The sequence below is a fragment of the Mus pahari genome, chromosome 2 (genome assembly GCF_900095145.1).
Source record: "Mus pahari chromosome 2, PAHARI_EIJ_v1.1, whole genome shotgun sequence".
In the NCBI taxonomy this organism is placed as follows: domain Eukaryota; kingdom Metazoa; phylum Chordata; class Mammalia; order Rodentia; family Muridae; genus Mus; species Mus pahari.
The window spans coordinates 8,343,123-8,363,428 of record NC_034591.1 but is presented as its reverse complement, the minus strand read 5'-3'; the positions used below and the strand labels follow the sequence as shown (position 1 = coordinate 8,363,428).

General features: G+C 35.3%; 1 protein-coding gene across 1 annotated transcript in view; it reads right to left on the bottom strand.

Annotated features, from left to right (window-relative positions):
* Positions 1-16,279, bottom strand: part of Sema3a (semaphorin 3A) — a 208,621-nt gene extending 192,342 nt beyond the window's left edge. The window contains exon 1 of the mRNA XM_029535134.1: positions 15,547-16,279. Coding sequence (XP_029390994.1) covers positions 15,547-15,658 — 112 coding nt within the window. The 5' untranslated portion in view covers positions 15,659-16,279. The remainder of the gene's footprint in view (positions 1-15,546) is intronic.
* Between the last annotated feature and the right edge of the window lie 4,027 nt (positions 16,280-20,306).

The following is a 20,306-nucleotide window of genomic DNA, read 5'->3' as shown; positions in this document are numbered from 1 at the left end:
TCAAGCACTAAAAGGGTATGATTCACTGATGCACACTAAGATACAGCTAATACTTGGGTATGAGTCATGTGTGGGAAAGTGAAGGAATGCAAAGGTATGCAGGTGACTGTCTTTAGAACTGTGGTATCCGGAAACAGTGGGAATACCAGGTTCATGGGTATCCCTGATATATCAGAAGACAATGTCATAAATCCGTGTTGCTATAGGATCCCTGTGCTTGGTGTTCCTCAATCAGCCAAGCATTGTTTTCCTAAGAAAATTATTATGAAGCAATTATCTTAGTCCCTTGCCTTCAGTATCTCATATTATATTGCATGAGATAAACTGCTCTCCTTCTCTGGAATGAAAGAAACAAAGTATTCATTCATACACTCTCAACTGTAAATCAAATTTAATGAAATTATGGGATATGCTAAAACTTACTAAAACTTAATAAAGCATATTTTATTCTAAGAATAATACATTTTATTCTTCTTTCAAAGGCATCGTTCATTGATTATAAGTATCTAACAATCGAGTGTAGTTTATATATTTACCACGCTGTTGCTTACACCACACTGAATCCTTTATGTATCTTCCTTAAACCTTTCTTTCCATCCTCAGCTCTTAACTCACAAGGTGAGTGAATAATACCTTGCTCATCTTTTCGTTATCCTTATAAAGTCATTTGCACTTTTATCATTTGACCTGATTGCTTATATTTCAAAGTACCCTTATACTTTTCTCCTTGTGTTTAATATTTAACTGATCAATCATAGACTATTAATATCCACATATTGCAAAAGATGTTCAGGACCAAGTTTAACTCTCTGGAGTTTATAGCATTCTCCTCCTCGTTAACTACAGTGCTCTACTGATTTGAACAGGATGATGGTTCCAAACTTTATGCTTTGTAGCTAAAATGTGATGATTAAAAATAAGCCTTATGACAATATTTTGGCATGTTTAGTTATTTTCAGTGAAAATTAAATGTTAAAAAAAGTGAACAGTGATTGAATATATCTTTTGTGACAGGCATGGGCTCAGATGAGAAAAATTACTTGTCCAAGGTTGGTTGTCTAGTCTGTTTCTCAACCAATCTGGCCTGGTGTTTTTCAAAATGTCTAAGTAACAAAAATACTAAACGCGTCATGAGAGGCCTTTGTCACTTTCTTACCTTCTTATGCTACTTTTTTTCTTCCAGAATGTTCTTTTCATTCTACCTTTCCCCTTCCACAGCTAACCAAAGGTCCTGTGTTGTGCTCATAAATACTCATCTCACACAAACACATTGCTGACCTTCCTTCCATCTGCGATATCTAAGTATTCTGAATTCTCATAGGACCTGCTTGGGAAACATTGCTCTCCACATACAACCAATACACTGTGTTTTGCAATGCTATCTTTCTCATGAAAGTAAGCTAAGTTAAGCAAAGAGGTGCCTTGCATATATGTGTTACTTTATAACTGCACAGCACTACAAACAATCTTAGCACTCTTTAGGGAAAAGATCAAGGATTCTCAGGAGCTACAACCAGATTTCCTAAACTGGTCACATCACCTTGTCGTCTGCTATTCCTCTCCACGTAATGTACAGTTCATTTTCTGCTTGTCAGGTACTCTGTAGCTATTAATTGCCTCATGACTACACACAGTATGGTTCTACTGGAAAGCCCTTCTGCATTCAACCCTGCAAAATGGATAGCCTTGCATTCAGGTTAATTTTCATTCCCTGTTAAATCCTTTTTCTTTATGCTCAATTGCACACCGTAGCATAATTAAGAACTCATTGTCACCTCTGAACTTAATCACATGTTCTTTGTATTTGAGTGGCAGGCCAATTTGCTTTATTATCGTGTGGCATGTTTTCTTCAGTACCATGTTGCAAGGTTCTTGAGATCAGGCATTAATCCCATGTGTTTTTCAAGGCCCACTATTTATTACCATGAGTAATGTACAGCCATACTTAGTAAATGCTCATTCCTTTGAAATAGATTTAGACATAGATTTAAATCTTTTAAAAGAAAACCTCCTGGATACAAAAAAAGATTAGTAAGAAGAAAGAGAAAAAGAAAAGAAAAGAAACAGGAAGAAAATAAGAGGTGCACCAGAACTCTAAAGAAAACAGCAACAACTGGAAGTGTACACACACACACACACACACACACACACACACACACACACACACAGAGCAGCTAGATGTTATTGTCTCTTCTGCAACATTTTTATGCCATATATTTAGCCATTACTTTTCTATCTGACAACATTTTTCATGATCATATTCTTACCTTACTTTGTTCCCCATCGCTGTAGGAAATAAGCTCTAAAATCTCAACTGAAAATTGTCCAAGGCACTGTAGAATTAATTCTAACTTTTAAAATTTTATATATGTACATATATACACACATATATAATATCCTATATATCTCATATATATCAGCATATATTACATATATACATATAATGCCTCTTCTTGTGAACACTAGCAAATATTACTTTACTTCTTCTTTTGCTAATAAGAACATCTGGAGCATAGTGGACATAAATTTATAATAATTTGTAATTAAAAGAATGACTCTATAATGGATCTTTACATAAAAATGGAAAGAAACCTGGAGACAAAGCTTAGTGGGAAAGGTATTATCTGGCAGAATTGAAACTGAATAAAACAACAATAAGCCTAAACAACCATAAAAGGAAGAAAAATAAAACAGATGGTAAGCTAGTATGTAAATCATTGCTACTACTTTATTTTACTGTTTTCTCTACCTACTATAAAATCTTTTTGGTGTGTGTGTGTGTGTGTGTGTGTGTGTGTGTGTTATGTGTGTGTGTATGTGTCTTTGTGTGTCTCTGTGTGTGTCTGTGTATGTTATGTGTGTGTGTATGTGTCTCTGTGTGTCTCTGTGTGTTATGTGTATGTCTCTGTGTTGTCTGTGTATGTTTTGTGTGTGTGTGTGTGTCTGTGTGTGTTATGTGTGTGTGTGTGTCTGTGTGTGTTATATGTGTGTGCAACTCCTTGGCGTGTTTGTGTTATTATCCTCATGGGTTATATTGCTTTGTACTTGTGCTATTACAGTATCTAGCATTGTGTACAGTGTCTGATAAGAAGCATTTTCCAAGAGACAGAACACAATCATATTGAGACTAAACATTGCGTGGTTATGATCTTATGGAACGGGGATGATTATTCTTTCATTGTATCTATTTCCTTTTCAAAAGGATTTGCTTCAGGACATGTATACATGATTGTTAAAATGTTAAATCTATTTAGATAGATACACATATGTACCAGGAGTACATATTACCCAGAGAACAGTTTACACAATATTAAAGGAAGAAAGTAGATCATCACTTATCTTTATAAAAAGTAATTATAGTTAGTATGAGGCACAAGCTTTAGTGAAAATGGTTTGCCAGAGGTAGAGTGACAACTCTGTACATTAACAGCTATTAAACAACAAAACAGTCCTTGACTAGTATGTTTTAAAACAGTTTACATTTATAGGACTTTACTAAGAAAACAATACTAGTTTTACGAATTTTTCACTGATTGTTTTTACATCTAAGTTACGGTTAAAAGGAAAGTTGGTCTTTGTGATGTGGTTAAAATTTATAGCCACAGACAGTCCAACTTCTTACTCTAAGGCTGAACCTCACCTTCACATATCATTTACATACACTGATTACTTCCACATGTCTGGCAGAAAGTAAAATAGTTTATGAGCATTGTAATATAGCTAAAGCCACAATGAAATAAAATTCATCTTTGTCTAGAGTACCTCAGAAATTTATTCATGCTAGTGCATAAAGTGTTTTCAAAAGGAGTTCTGTCCTGCTGAAAAATCCGTTAAAAGCCAATGGTGGTTAGTGTCGCCTCCCTTTCTAACGATGTCTGGACTTCTCAGTCTGCATTCCCAGTGTCTTCTACTAGACAAAAGCCCCTTTAAGTTACTCTCAATATGTTCTTCGTCCTATTTACCAGCTTCAGACTATAAGTTTATTTTCTCGAGTGGCTGAATATCCTCTTTCCTGCAAATGGGTTATTCGCAGTCACAGGTGGTTCACAGAATTGGTCACAAAGACTCAGCCTCTGGATCTACAATGCTTCATTCAGACTCAGGGACATACAAAAAATATCATGTTTATTCCTATGAGGATTCAATGTTCCTTAAGATAGTATGGGGTTGTGCCTTTATTGACCAAGTCATAACAAAATAATATTGAAAGCAATCATTATACTGTTCAAGAGGATACACAAATAAAACTAGTCATTTCCTGGTGCTTTTTATGGAATATTAAATGACTGGCTATTTAATGTTGAAAATGTGAATTAAACATGTAATCTATAGCCAACATTTGTGGGCAACTGTTTCCATAAGAGGTAGGAGCTTCCTTGTTCAACCTGGCCATGACTACTCACAGCTAAAAGGACTACTGTGAAAGTCCCCTTCCATCCTATTTACTAGCTCTACACAACATGATACCACCCAGATTGTACCTAAGTGTGCCCATGGAGGTATACACTAAAGACAGTTGCCTTACCAAAGGTAGACAGAAGATCTAAAGGTAAGAGTCAAAATAGAGAGAGACTGAGTTCAGTCCTAATGAAACAGATTACTCTAGCATTACTAAACTCCTTTTCGCAATCAGCTTAAAGTAAGTAAATTGACTATTCCACAATTAATGTTCTGATATCTATGTGGCTGTGAACAGAGAAACCAAAATACCATAGACACTTTTCTTCAAATTGGCATCAAAAAAGAAGAGCCAAAATGATAATTTAATGTGTTGATGCTTCAACCTCTCTTTCTCATTCTCATCTTTATTCAGACATGGACAACCATGAAATCTCCTGTAGTGTCCCTGTATCACTGTAACGGATCACTATGGGTTTGGGGCTTTAATCAATAGGGATTTTAATACAATAAAGGTGCTATGAGATTTTGAATATCAGAAAGAACTGTGGGCAGGAATGACAAAAACGACACATTGCAATTAAGGGTTCTCATTGTTCTAATGGGTCAAATGATAACAAGGGCTTTTCTTAACTAGAAAGAGAAGAAATGGCCTAGAGGACTTTGGGACTAGGCATATATGGGGGTCACCAGGTATAAGCGGACAAGTTAGTAAGAAAATTAGCATTTCGGTTACTATTTTAGAGCACTTCCTTTTCTTTTTGTTCTGCTGAAGACTAGTTTGTCAAAAATAGCTAATTTTAATATATTACCAAAAGAAACCAGAAATAGTTATTATGATTCTTTAATTTTCTAGGTCTGGAAATTCTTTCTATTCACCTCAGGCAGAATTAAAAGAATTTTGTTTTGCAAAGGATAACCTTCACTGAATGATATTCATTTGCATACTCAGACAGATGCAAGTTGTAGATTTATGTTTCATAGAGAACACAGGGTTATTTTGATTTTTGTGTCTTGGGCTCTATAATTCATACTTGAATTATTATATGGAGAGAAACTGAGTTCCAGTTACATCTTACACATTAGGGTTGAAGGTCCTGAGAGTAAAAATGTTCTGTGTATCACAATGGAGCATAGACAATAATAATGTCCATGTCTGAATAAAGACAATAAGGGCTATGTTCTAAAGCAAAGTGCTGGGGAGACTCCATGAAACGTCCCTGGAATTTGGATACTGGCAACTTCCTGGAGCATCTATGTCTAAGACTGAACAGCAAATGAAGTTTGACAATAGAATTAGTAAATAGAAAGTGGTCCAGGAAAATCAATAATAATAAATAGAAGAAAACATCCCAACCTAAACTGTGAGAGGCTGAAGACATGAAGCAAATGCTACACAATCTTACAAGATTACTGCTTCTTCCCGTAGTCACATGATTGACTTTCCATGTTTCAAAGTTCCAAATTAAATATAGAGTGAAAAAGAAAGCAGCATTCTGTGACTTCCTCCCATTTGAGAATTAGACACAATGTGTGTGTGTATTTGTATTATGCAAATAAAAACCCATTAAAATGATAGTATTGAGCTAAGAAGTACTTTTTGGTCTGTATTGAAATAAATATTAATCTGAATCCTGGCCTCTGATAATATTAAAATGTTTCAAGGTTTTACAACCCTGTTTGTTTTGAAATTCTTATTTTATGTTAGGAGGCGATCGAGCCAGAGAAACATCTCAAATGATAACCAAGCACTATGGGGGCTAGCATATACACAAGGGATGCTTTCAGGTTGAAAGATAGTAGTGTATAGCATGGAGACCCACAACTGAAGTAATAGAAATCCGGTGACAGCATAAGTGGCCTCCTCTTAAAAGCAAGTTGGCTAAACAATAGTGCAAAGCAAGAGAAATTAGAATTACTTAGAAGAGAAGATGAAACCAGCATTTGAGATCAATGTAGTTTGTAGTTTCAAGGAACTATAGTAGCAGAAGCTCTTACAGTAGATACATAAGTTCAAGTCCCTGGGACTTACTTTAGTTAAAAGGAAATCTCACTTGAATGTACTCCAAGAAAACATATATAAACCCACTGCGAAATATTCTTATAATATAAGCCACTTGGCCCTATTAATCTCATTTTCAAGCCAATCTTGATATCTACATATTAAATCCATAGAATTCCTACCCTGCTACATTGCAGCTTACAGTTGTCTACTGTATAACATTTATAAGTTATAAATCACATAGTAATGACAGTTTAAAATAAAAAGAACACTAAAACATAAGGAAGGCTTTGGATGGTGGCAAACACTCCATTCTCCTTTTTTGCCTTCCTGGCCACTCAATACTGATTTTCTTATACTGTGTTTCAGAAGCTCCATAGATACTTCAGTAAATGTAATGCCATCTTCTTTAGAAGCCATTCTAAATTATTGTTTTACCCAAAAATAATTCATTCATAAAGAAACATAATACCCAGGCTATGTGGCCCTTTATATGCATCTGTCATATAGAGAGTAAGAACTCTCAAAATTCTGGAGGCCCCAGGGAGTGGGGAGGTCTGGTGAGGTGAGGGTGGGGGATTGAAGATGTGTAGACATCCTCAAGGAGATGGGGGGTGAGGTGGGAAGGAAGTATGGAATCTGGTACAGTCAGAGGGTAGACTGGGAGGGGATAAAATCTAGAGTGTAAAAAAAATTAAATAAAATTTAGAAAAAAATCTCAACAACACATTTTGTGATGAAGAAGCCAACAGAGGTGATTAAAATTTATTTCTTTTAAGCCAACTCATATATGATGGTAAAAAACACAGAAATGTTTGCTTCCTCAAGATTTCAAGTTTAAAGATAAAACCTTTAAAATTCATGATGTACATTCTGAATAGCCAATGGTATTCCAATAATTTGGATTTAACCTCAAACGAGAACAACTTTATCTTTACCAAGTACTTAATGCTTAATCACTATACTTGTACATAAATGTACTTTGGAATCTAGGTTACTGTCCCTTCCTGAAATTTCAACTTGGTTGTCAGGTTTTAAAGAATCTTCCATCAAACATTATAAATGATGTTGGTTTACAATTACCAAACTGTGGAACTGTTAAACAGGCTAAAGAACTCCTGTCTTCTCAATTATTTGAGATCGAAAAGTTAAACAAAGAACTTAAGGTGTGCTGTGTGGATTCATACTTTAGAAAAGGTTCTTGTGGCTCCTTCCTTTCTCCTTCACCGCCCAGAAAGAGAGGATGCTCAAGAACAAGGGCTGACTGATGGAGGGGAGGGCTGGCATTCTGTAGCAACAGAGGTAGTGAGAAACCATTTCTCTAGATAAGCACAGAAGAGAAAGCAAGGGAGGATCTGAGATGGTGCATTTAACAAACTGTCAGAGAGCAAAGCCAGGTTGCTTCTCTCCATGTGGATAATTTAAAAATCTCATGGTCTGGTCTTGGTTACACTCCTAACCTCATTTAGAGAAGTGATTTGTTGACAAACCCTGAACTCCACTGGCTGAAGACAGGACACTTTAGTCACTATTTGGTGTGAGATTTCTCCTTTCTCCCCTTTTCTCTCTTCCCTCCTTCCCTTCTTCCATTTCTCTTTCCTTCCTGTATGTACCTCAACAGAATAAGGAAAATCAAGTATTTATGCAAAAAGGATGACAGAATCTTTTCAGTTCAGTCATTAGAGTCTTCATGCATAGTCTTATATTTCCTATCTCAGAACTGTAGATGACAAAATAACCAGACACTTTCTGGTATGGTCCTAGAAGTTTGACTTGTAAGGAGCTACCGTGTAAGGAGATATTCTGTTCTCACAGGCTTCCTAAACCAAATGTTCCTATTTTCTTAGTTTCATTTTTGTTAATATGATAAAATGCAATGAAAGAAAAAAAGCAAAGCAACTAGGGAACAAATGGATTTCTAACAATTCCATCTTGTAGTCCATTGTTGTGGGGGAAGTAAGAGAAGCATTAAAGTTAGTCATATAACAGCCACAGAACCAAAAATCAAAAGAATTAAAAGAAATTAATGCATAAATGCTCACTTGCTTTCTTCCTAGCTTTATGCTCAGCTAAATACCTTCTATATTATGTAGTTAAGGATCCTTTGCCTAAGGAATGGTGCTACCCACAGTAAACTGTGTCTTCCTCCATCAATTAATTGAAGAGAATCCTCCATAGACATGCCCATAGGCAATCCCTTTTAAAGTCTTTTTGTTAGGTGATAGTAGGCTGTGTTTATTCAGCAATTAAAATTAACTATCACCACCATACTGTTGAATTCACTGACTACCAATTTACATTTTTAGTTATATACTAAAGGAATTATGTTTTATCAAGGTACATACCTCAGATAGACAACAAAGGGTGGCAAAAACGCACAAAATCAACCAACAAAGAGTGACTGTTCTAACCAGAGAACATATAAAAACACCAACTAACAATATCTAGCCTTGCAAACATCACATTGTAGCAGAAAAAAGATGATTCATGTAAGCACTTTCAAAGAACTAAATACTCATTAGACATATTCAATAGACTTTCCCTAGTTTTCTTATGAACACTCAAGTGGGTCCTGTTGTAATTCATCTATACACAAATTTGTAATTGTAGCTATACATTATCACTATACAGTTTAGTTAACACTGTTTCCCATGCCATATTTAAGGAAAGGAAACTTAAAGATACAGTTTTAGTGACTCATTCAACGGGTGACAAAGATCACCAGATTAGTGTCTTTCTATGTTTTACATTGACTGTAGAAAATAGAAAGAGCCAATCATTCTTCATATTTATCAACAGAATTTTATTTTTGCTTATCTTCCTTCCCTAGTTCAAGTATAAATTGTATATTTTCTTATCCTGAGTTTGACAGAGTCCAGCTTTGTTACTGTTTGGGACTAGTGTGTGAATTTCCTATTTATACAGATGTTTATGTCTTGGCAATAGAAAGATAGTAGCTGGAGACATTCAAAGTTATTTGTGTTTGATAGAATTTACTGATTCTTCCATATGCTTGATTATAATTACAGTTAAAACACAATAAAATTTATAAAAGTAGTTATTTTAAACTATAATGGAGCTTTCTAAATATTATTTTATATTCTTAACTAGGTCTTCTCTAATTATATAAATGATGGGCCAAAATCTATCATATGCAGGATTATTCTTCCTTATAAGCACATTTTATAATCCATGTAAATATGTGCATATGTAAATTGTCCAACACACACACACACACACACACACACACACACACACACCTGTTTTACCCTAATATAATTGTCTGTAATCACAAATTCACTCTTTAGGTTATTTAACTATGGATAATTTTATATTTTGTGGATACATTTTTAATATAATTTTCATTTAAATTAAAATGTATAGATCTTTTCATACTTAGAGCCACTTACTTGTATGTGGGGAAATGTGCTAATATGTTCACCCTGAAGAGCACTTCAAAACCCTCAGTTAAATTCCACCCTCACCCATGTTCCCTCAGCTCACGTTCCATACCATGACTCTTGTGTTAGTTTTCCCAGGCTTGGCCTTTACAATGTTACTCTGTGTGTCTTTATCCTAGCAGCCTGCCTATTTTCAAACTAATGAGAGAGCTGTCACAAATTGCTACTGCCACCTATTAGTGGGAGCATAGAACTGCAAATCATGGTAATTCCTTTAAATAGTACCCTGGAAGCCTGGAAGGGTAAAGGGCATCTAGATTCACACTTACTCTTACTTTTGTTTACAACTTCTAGTTGATCTTTCCAGAACAAGGCTTAACCCAAGTAAAAAAACTCAGCACAGTGTTGACATAGTTTTCGAGGTTGACATATAACCTGGTGGGTATGGATCACATGACTATAGAATTTTTCATGAAGTTTGGTAATAGAAATTTTGTTACTACATAGATTGCCAAGAAGTAGTATGAGGACTTAGTAAACTAATGTTGTTAGATGATGAGCAATTCAGAATTTATTTTCACAGTGGTAACTTAAGATTTAGACAAATCCAAGTAGAAATTTTGCTTAGGAAAAAATCTTGATTTTTGTCTTAAAACTTTTAAAACTATGACTCATGGATGTTTAAATGAAAAAACTCTGGATAAGAAATAACACCACAAATTTTCTCACAGATACCAATTTAAATTATAAGATTTTTAAGTATACATCCAGAAATATGACACAAGATTTAGTCTATAAAAATTATATGCTCATACTAATGATATCTCCACCCAACATTTTAAAATTTGTTTTTGGAAGTAGGGATATATATATAATCATTTCTATTATTTCTACTTAAATTTATCCCTTAATGAGCCTTGAATTGCAAACTTTTTATGTGTCTTTTAAATATAATTGAACCTAAACCATACTGTGTATGATAAGTATATTCTGATAATCAAGTATCAGAAATCAAATAGTTGACACCACAGACCTATGCCTGTTTAGTTCATTAACTCACTAGAATAAATCCTATTGCTTATACCTTCTACATGAAGTCAGAAATCTCAAACCTAATCCATTCATACTTCAGGTTTAATTATTATAAATTGTCATGTTCTAGAGTTCTACACAATAGTTTCACAGTCTCAGTGGTTTTCTGTTTCTTAAAGTCTATATTATATTTACTGCCACTTCAAAGGTCAATCTGCTTGACAAATTTAACAGAAGGGCCACAAATTGAGGACTTTCAGGAGCCTTTACTTGATGTCACCAGAGTTGAATGATAGGATACATTTGTGTGTTATTATATGTTCAAATTTCATGATTTTTGTTAAAATATGACTTGCATAGATTTGTCAAAAATCTAGTTATCACCATCTTAATTTCAAAACTTTTGAGTCAATATATGATTTGAAAGGAAATACAATTTGATAAAGAAACGTATTTTTAAAAAAGACTCATTAAATCAAAGACCCAGTAACATGCGGTGAGAAAGTTGTTGAAAGGATTATAATTTATAACTTCATAATTCTGTGTGTGTGCCTCTGTATATTGTAAATACACATTTCTAGATGCATTTTACTTTAATGTAATATTAAAACATGCTATGTTATTGTGTGAGTATTTAAGAGCTCCTTAAAACATCTTAATAGTATCTAGAAAGTCAAATCATATATATATGTATATATATATATATATATATACATATATATGCATATGACACTAATATTATGTATATAAAGCATAGAGTCTAATAAGTGGTTCTTAACTTTCCTAATGCTGTGACCCTTTAATATATTTCCTCTTGGTGTGATGGGCCTCAACCTTAAAATTGTTTTATTGCTACTTCATAACTGTATTTTTGCTAGTGTCATGAATCATAATGTAAATATCTGTAATGCAGAATGTCTGATATGTGACAGCCAAAGGGGTTGTGAACCACAGGTTGAATATATATATATTGCAATATGTGATTTAAAGTAGTTTTATCACTAACATTGAAAAGTTTTCACATTGTTGATTACATAAATTTCCTTATTTGACAATAAATATTAATATCAAATGTGAAGGTTTATTTATAGTAGTGGCATGTTTATGAAAGTTGCCACACGATATATTAATGCTTTCTTGTTAAATATTTTTTAATTGCATCACAGAAAGAAATAAAGTTGTATAAACCAACCATCATATTAATTTATTTTAAGGTAATCACAATATGTCCAGCTAAAGATATAGCAACTTTTGAAATTTTTATTTAAAATTTTAATTAGTGAAAATTGGCATGATTTAAAAGGTGGTCTTATTTCACAATAACTTAATAACTTGCTTCTTAGAAAGAGAAAAAAGTAATGGTATAACAAAAAGTCCTTTGAAATGTCTTCCCTTAGCTTAAGTGCTGTTTACTAAGTTCCCCTTATGAAGGAAAGGTTAAAATCATTGATTTAACCTTTGGATTCACCAGACACCATCATACTGAGACTTGCATGTGTCTTTGATTTCTTCTCAATCTGAGGCACATAGTGTACTGGAAAAAAACCATTACATTGAGTGATGGAACATTTGTTACTTGTTTAAACCCCCAAATCTTCCCCCCTCCTTTTTCTTCTTGTGGATCATACAGGTTTTTCGGAAGATTTCATTGTACCATACATCTCAGATGAAAGATCATATGATTTCTTAGTATTTCATAAGAGCGGAAAAATTGAGTAATTTTGTAGATGAAATAAACAGTTATGTACACACTTAAAAGAGGGGGTAATTGAACATTTAGCCAGTTACAATTCACACACTCAAGGAGGGCAGACTCATCTCTCAGTGAATGTTTCTTGAGGATAATTTCTATGTGACGCTGAGATTTACAGAGTTCTCACGTTTTCTTCCCCCACAAGGATTCTAAATCAGACTGGTTCAGAGGAGAAAAGCATACCCCATTTTTCTAATATTATCACTTCTCCAGATGGTTCTGAAAACATCTATTCAGCTCCCTTTTCCTAGAAAGTAGAGGTACCTTATTAGATATGTAAGTACATCCACTCCAGAAGCCGCCTGAGTGCCTTTACTTCTCTTTCTCATTTAGCATATCAAATCTCTTTCATCTACTCTCGGGCAGAATGACAAGGAGGAAGCCAGCACGGTGATTGCCTGAGAATTCATCTTGGCAACCTGAGCAATGACAGAGTTAATGGTGGATCTTTGAAGACAAGTGACCATGGGAAATTCAGGTTGGCAGGGATTTAACTCTTCATGAGGCATGCCGCAATATTTTTAAGAGTGATGCAGTAGATATTTTAACTGTGTTTGACATCTAATTAAGTCAGAAAAAAAAAAGAATTAGATTTAAAAAAGGAAAATCTCTCTCATAGTTAGAAGCGGTCTTGGTGATTGATTATCAGGCATGTGCTTTGGCAAAACAAGTGTGTGTGAAGAGAATCAAAGGTAAAGACACACCAATAAAAAGAAATCTGCTGCTGGAACTCTTCCTCTTATCCCTTGCTGTCGTTCACTTTGCAATTTATTTTATCAAACTGCCAAGCTCTTGGTCTAGCAATAGGGTCCTTATAGAGCTCTGAGGAAGATATAAATTTAAAGGAAAGCACAAAAAAAAAAAAAAAAAAAAATCCCACCATAGGGAGAGACTGTAAGACTTACAGAGACAGTGTTGCATATATGTCTCTTGATAATGTGTACAGCACTCATCAGCAGACAAGTTTAAACATATGTCCCTAAAAAAAGGGCAGTTTCAATTCCACACTATCTACATGATTTGAATGACTAGATATGACAGGTGCCTCCCATCTGATTAACAAGAATTATTGGCTAGAAAATAAAAATTTTCACAAAATAGGGAATTATAGTGAATTTTAATCTTATTTTATAATTTATTCAACAATTATAAAACTCTTCCTAAGACTATTAGATTCTTAAAAATGTATTTTATTATTTCAAATTTGCTGATACCAAATTGTAGCATGAGGCCATTTGACATCTTAGAGACCCAAACCCAAGAATCGCATTTTTAAAAATCAAAGTTGAATGTGAAACTTAGAAGAAGTATAAGCTTGAATAAGATAAACTAACAATCTATAAATAGTTTTATGTTATCTTCTCAATGACACAAATCAAAGACCAATGAAAATGTACATTAGTTTATATGATATATAGCTAATTACAATATAGTTATATAGAAATACAGTAGAGACTTAATGAAATAGTTAATGTATACTATGTGATTTTTCAATACTCATGTAATAATCTGCTTATTTTGCATTAAATCTATATGCAATTAGATGTTCAATGAAATATTATACTAAAAATAATTTTCCAAGTCAACATTCTATCCTAAGTTGACTCCAAATACACACACTAATAGGTGTTTAATTTTCTCATGCAAAGTGAGAAAACTATTCCTGTTTCTTAATTGATATCCTTATTCACACTAAAGAATTCAGAAAAAGTTGTCCTCTATCATGTGAAAATTAGCAATACGTTTTCTTTGTGACAGTCATGTATAAAAAGGAAGTGTGACTAGAATTAGCCAATACTCTTCATGGAATACTCTACAAGTAAGCTGAATATACAGCAGAGGTGGAAGCTACTCAGTGCCCCACCCCCATCCAAGAAACCTGAGAATCATAGGAAATCAGCACCTTGGGGAGTTAAGCTATAAGAGTTATAATGATTTAATCTTAAACTCCATTTAATAAGACTTGAGTTAGAGAAATACCCTCTGAAACTAAAAGTTTTGTATACACACACACACACACACACACACACACACACACACACACACTTCAGGAATTGTTTTACCATTACTTTACCCATCAGTCTTTGAAATTTATCCAAACAAATATAGAACAAATATTTTCTTTAAAATTGTCATCTGAAAACACACACACACACACACACACACACACACACACACACACACAGGAATCTGTAACAGAAAGTATCATATGACCTCACAGGGTTCTCTTTTATAAATTTACACTTAAAAAGAAGTTCATGTAACTAGCTGTGTCACTAGAGAACATCAACCTTTGAATTCTCTCTCACTTAACTACATATGGAATTAAATAACATTTTATTTCAAAGGCTAGTTTTACACCAATTAGGGAAACACAGTCTTTTCGCCATCATAACACAGTGTGGAAAAACTAGCCTGTTCTCCCCAGTTTATATTCTCTTGGCAAACCATGATCTACTGCTTATGTTAAGCATCTGAGTGTCAGATTTGAACAAACTGAATATTCATGATGACGATTAACCATTTAGTGCCTACAACTAAGGAGGTACTGTTCGTTGTAATGGTTATGATAGGTGAGGCATGAATTTCTATAAAGAAGGCATTCTTTTGCATGAGTAGTCAGTCATTTAAAAAATATTTTAATAGAAGTAAAGTAAGAAGAATAAACAGCACATAAGAATGATCAGAAGGTACCCAGATCAGCATGCACGGAGCAAGCACACAGCTAGCTCACTGTGATTAAATGTTCTTTGTTTGCATTTAAGTTGTCACATATCAAACAGAAGACATGCTTTTTTTGTTGTTTAAGGGAAAGTGTTTAAATTTCCACGGAAATTTTCACCAAATGACACAGGTTTCTCAGGTTAAACTAAAGCTTTGATGGTTAGCGTTGAGAGTTCAAGGAAAGAAAGAAGGAGGCATTACAAAGATAGCCAGATAAAATAAAAGGGAAGCTTTACCTTTGTACGATAATTTCAGTCTTGGCACATTGTTCTTTCCGTTTGCATAGTTTGCTCTGGCTGTAAGTAATACACCCCAGAAAAGACAGGCAATCCCAGGGAACCAGCCCATGCTGCAGACGCTGGAGGTCTCTGAGCTGCTGCAGCCTTCCTTCCTGTATTGTACGGCCAGAGAAGTTCAAACAATCTGGAAACTGGAGGTAACAGGTGATTTAGGTCAGTTTCATTCATAAATGCAGACAATCAAGACCTCATGGCAACACTAACGTCTCTTCTGTAACAGTCACGGAATCACAGAAACTTCAAACCCTCAAAAAAGAAAAAAAAAAAAGAAAAAAAAAAAGAAGAAGAAGAAAAGGAAAAGAAAAAGAAAGAAAAGAAAAACCGAGCCAGGCACCGGATAATGAGGCACAACTGTTGTGTGGAAAGAAGAAAAAAAAAAAAAATTAACAAGGGCTGCGGCAGTGGCGCTTAAGAAGCAGTTCCTTTTATCTCCGCTCCACTGATATCCTACTCCCTCTCCCTGCTCATTCGGCTCCGAGGAAGCAGAATGAAAGGGAAACAGAGAAAGAGAGAGAGGGGGAGCGTGCAGCCGTGAGCAGCGCGGACTTTTCCCGTGCACAAGCAGGGAGAGATGACACAGGATCCCGCGGACAGGTTTTCCCAACACTCACTAGACGCGCTGACAATGGGAGAGGAGCGAGCTCAACCCACTCCCCTTCTCTCTTGTCACACAACACATGCAAAAAACATCTCGCAGAGATTAGAGCCGGGAGCAGAACCCTCCGGCGTGCCTGGGAGAGGCATGGGGCTATAAATTTACCTCCCGAGGCAAGCGTTGTTTTATAGCCATTTTGGGGGAGCAATTGTGATTTTTTTTTTTAATTGAATTTGGCTACCTACAGAATTTACAGTCCATGCTCATTATACTGCCTTACTGAACTTGTGCAGTGCGTGTGTGTGTGTGTGTGTGTGTGTGTGTGTGTGTGTGTATTCTCGCATCAGTGTAACTTTAACCACGGAAGGTTTTAAAGCCCCCTTAGAGATTATTCCCGCCTCCACGCAACCCCCCCCCTGGGTTCAGCCACCCCCTTCTCCAGCTCTACAACAAGTGTAGTGAAGAAATTCCTTGGAAAGCCCATATAAACGATCAGTTCAAGACAAATATAGGTCCACTGAGAATTATAAATTACAACAGGGGATTCGCGAAAGGATACTCCAAATTTAAAAGTGCCAGTGGTGGTTTTGCAGCTTCTGAAAGGCAGTGGCTGACTCTGCAACGCACCACCTCTTCTTAATTAGATCCACTTCCCTTGTGCTGGCTTCAAGGGCAGAGGAAGATGACAAAGTTCACAAAAGTCCCTGCTGAGTGTCAAGGACCAGAATTAAAAGAAAAGGGTGTTCTTATGTTCTCATGAACTGGTGAGGGGTGACTCAGTTCTCTGTGGGGCACAATCATGTATTCGGAAGCGAGTTGGACCTCATTAATTCTCTGCCATATAGGCATGCTGTCTGTGGGGTCTAAATTTCCTCTTTTACGTTTCTTTCAAGATCCCTGACATCTAGTGGTATTATGGGATTTGGGTAAGAGTTGTATAAAAGCTATAAGAGAACACCCTCTACATTTCCTGGAATCTTCTCTGTATTCTGTTTTGTACCACCTCCTCTAAACACTTTAAATCCGGAAGACAATTCCTGTTTGATGATCTGAACTTTTCTTGGCAGAAAAGACAGGACTCCTCTCACAATCAAAAACACAAACACTTTTTGAAAGTACTCATAAAAGTTATCTAACCATGCCACGATAACTTTCCTACTGTCTGTATATCAACAGCGCTCTTCCCCCTGACCTCTGTGTGAATGTAGATGGAGGAGGGGGAGTTAAGGGAGGAGGGGGAGGGGAAGACAGACCCCGCCACACTAGATTGATTTGTCAAGCAGATCTTATTATATTTGTCAGTTCCTGAAAGCCTATTGATCAGTTAGGACTGTTAAGAATATAAACTCCAAAATCATGTTGATTTTACCGATTCCACCCTTGTTATCCTGAGCACTTCTCAGGCTTTAGGCAAAGGATTAAGACTACAAAAGACAAGAGGCTTGCTTGCCTTCCTTTATAGACTCTCATCCTGCAAAGGAATTCAGGCCCCGTTTGGGATTATCTAGAGAATTCCAATAGTGAATTATCACAACTAAACACCACCATTATTACTTTAAAGCATGTCACCTTCCTATTTATTTTTAACTGTATTAAAAATTAAGATATCTCTAACATGTTTCCTGTGTGAAGCAGGGGAGTAAGTTTATTTTTTATTTTTTTCAACACAGAACAGGATAAAATAATGTGTATCTATTTTCCCTGTTAAAAGTCTAATCTTAGAAATTTTCATATGCTCCTCAAGAAATAATAGTAAATTTCAATGGGAAAAGCTCAGATTGAATCTATAGGAAGGACATTTCATCTTAAATTTTGAACAATAAAACAGGAGAACAATAGTGAATTGTATAGAATGAATAATTTATTCTAAAGTTAATATCCAGAATTATATATACAAATAAGCTCATATTTACAAACATTCCTATTCTTATAACTTTGATGCAATAATTTTGGACAACATAAAGGCCTTTGACCTTAGACACCACTGTTACCGCATTGCTGACTTTAGCAAAGTTAATTAAAGTTGTTTCCTAACTTTACAATTTTACACACACACACACACACACACACACACACACACACACACAGAGGGGAGGGGGGAGAGAGAGAGGGGAGGGGGAGGGGGGAATTAAGTGTTAGTCCCTTTTCTTAGCTGAAGTAGAAGCAAGGCAGGAGAGGACCTGCTCAACAGTTTGTAAAAACAGAGGACTTAGTTGCAGGGGTGACAAACAATGTGGATTTTGATCCACTCCCCCAACTGTTACCATTCACTCAAAGAACCTGTGGCCTAAGGCCTGGCCTGATTGAACCCTGAGTTTTCTGTATTTACTACTGCAGCTAAGAGTCAGAAGTAGCATATTGATCTTTTAATACTGACTCTTAAAGTATAGGAAAATACTGTTTCACACAAAAGCATTTTATTTTCAACTGCACTCCACTCCACAGCCTGTCTTGTACCACAATGAAGTCTATTAGCAACTGAGTTCCTGATACTTCTAACACTTCAAGTTTTCAAATGTAAGTGCTGCCACTGGTGGGTGATCACAGGCTTCCTAGAATGGCATCCCTGGGCTTATTTTGACAAAGAACTCAGTAGCTTTTAGCCTCAACCCCATTTCATACTGAGATAGCTTATGAAGAATTTACTGGGCATTGTACTTGATTTTCCAGAGAAACAGTATTTCCAACTTTACAAATTAGGTAACTCAACTCTTATTAATTTTTTTCCAATAAAGATTGAGGTAGTTTCAGAAGTTACTTGTTAAAATATTTGTTTTGGGGGGAGATGTTTGTTTCTTAGGTAAAATTAATGTGCTTATTTTGAAGGGCCCACTTATATTTTGTTATTAGAAAATAATTAGAAATGGCAAAATCCTGTTATTTACAACCAATTTTAAGACTGGGGCCTTGATTAAGTCAGTAAATTGCCTGCTGTGACTTGAGTTAAATCCTTAGCACATCATGGTGGCTGTATCTGTAACTGTTGCAAAGGTGGATACCCTGGAGCTCACTAGCCAGGCAGTCTGGTCAGTCAGTGAGGTCTAGACTCAGGGAGGGATCCTCTTTTCCAAAACTAAGGTGTATATGGGACAAACAGAGCATACTGTCAGCTTTGGCCACCACCAGGCACTTCCACCAACAGGTGTACCAACACCCACTCAAACTCCCTCCTCACAAATTACACAGAGTCTCAGACACACACACACACACACACACACACACACACACACACACACACACACAACATAACACACATACACACACAAACATACACAACACTCATTCATACAACACTCAGACAACACACACACACACACACACACACATACTCGCAAACCACTTACTTTCCTAGGGTATAGGTATCCTGCATTTTCCTGAGTAAAGACATGTGTTGCATTTGTTAATGAAAGAATGGAAGACTGAGCTTGTTTTGAGTGCATTCAATGATTTAGTGTGTAAATCTACTTAGGGTGGACTTGATGGAACAAATGTACTCATTTCATTTCAGAGTCTCATTGCATTGTGATTACAGCATTTCCTCCCAAATGTGATTACTATTAGAAATTAGTGACTTCTTTAAGGGAAATTACTTAACTAGGGAATTCTCAAAATTTAATTAATCAGATTTTCTAACAAGACTAAAACATCAACCAAACAAGTTTTACTTCTTTTATCGAGATGTTTTGGTTTTATATGTATATATATATATATATATATATATATATATATATATATATATATGAATAGCATCTGTTATTTTCTGTTATTTTGTTTTTCAAGAGATTGCTCCATTAGTCATTGAGAATCTTATGGTCATCAACATTGTGGAAAATTCTGTAGTTAAAGCTAACCCTCCCCATTACCATGTTGAAATTCGTTTTTAATATTTTTTTTCTGGAACTAGGAATTTGAACTTTTTTCCCTAAAGATAATTTATGTAAGTGAAAAAAAAAACGCTTTAGAGATCAGAAAATATCCTACTAATTGAGATGCTTTCCAAACTAAATATTTGATGTATTGCATGTTCTGTTCAAAAATGCTCATTACATAAGGATTACTGTAGTGAGGGATGGGAACCCAAGGGTGGCAGGTTAAAAGCAAT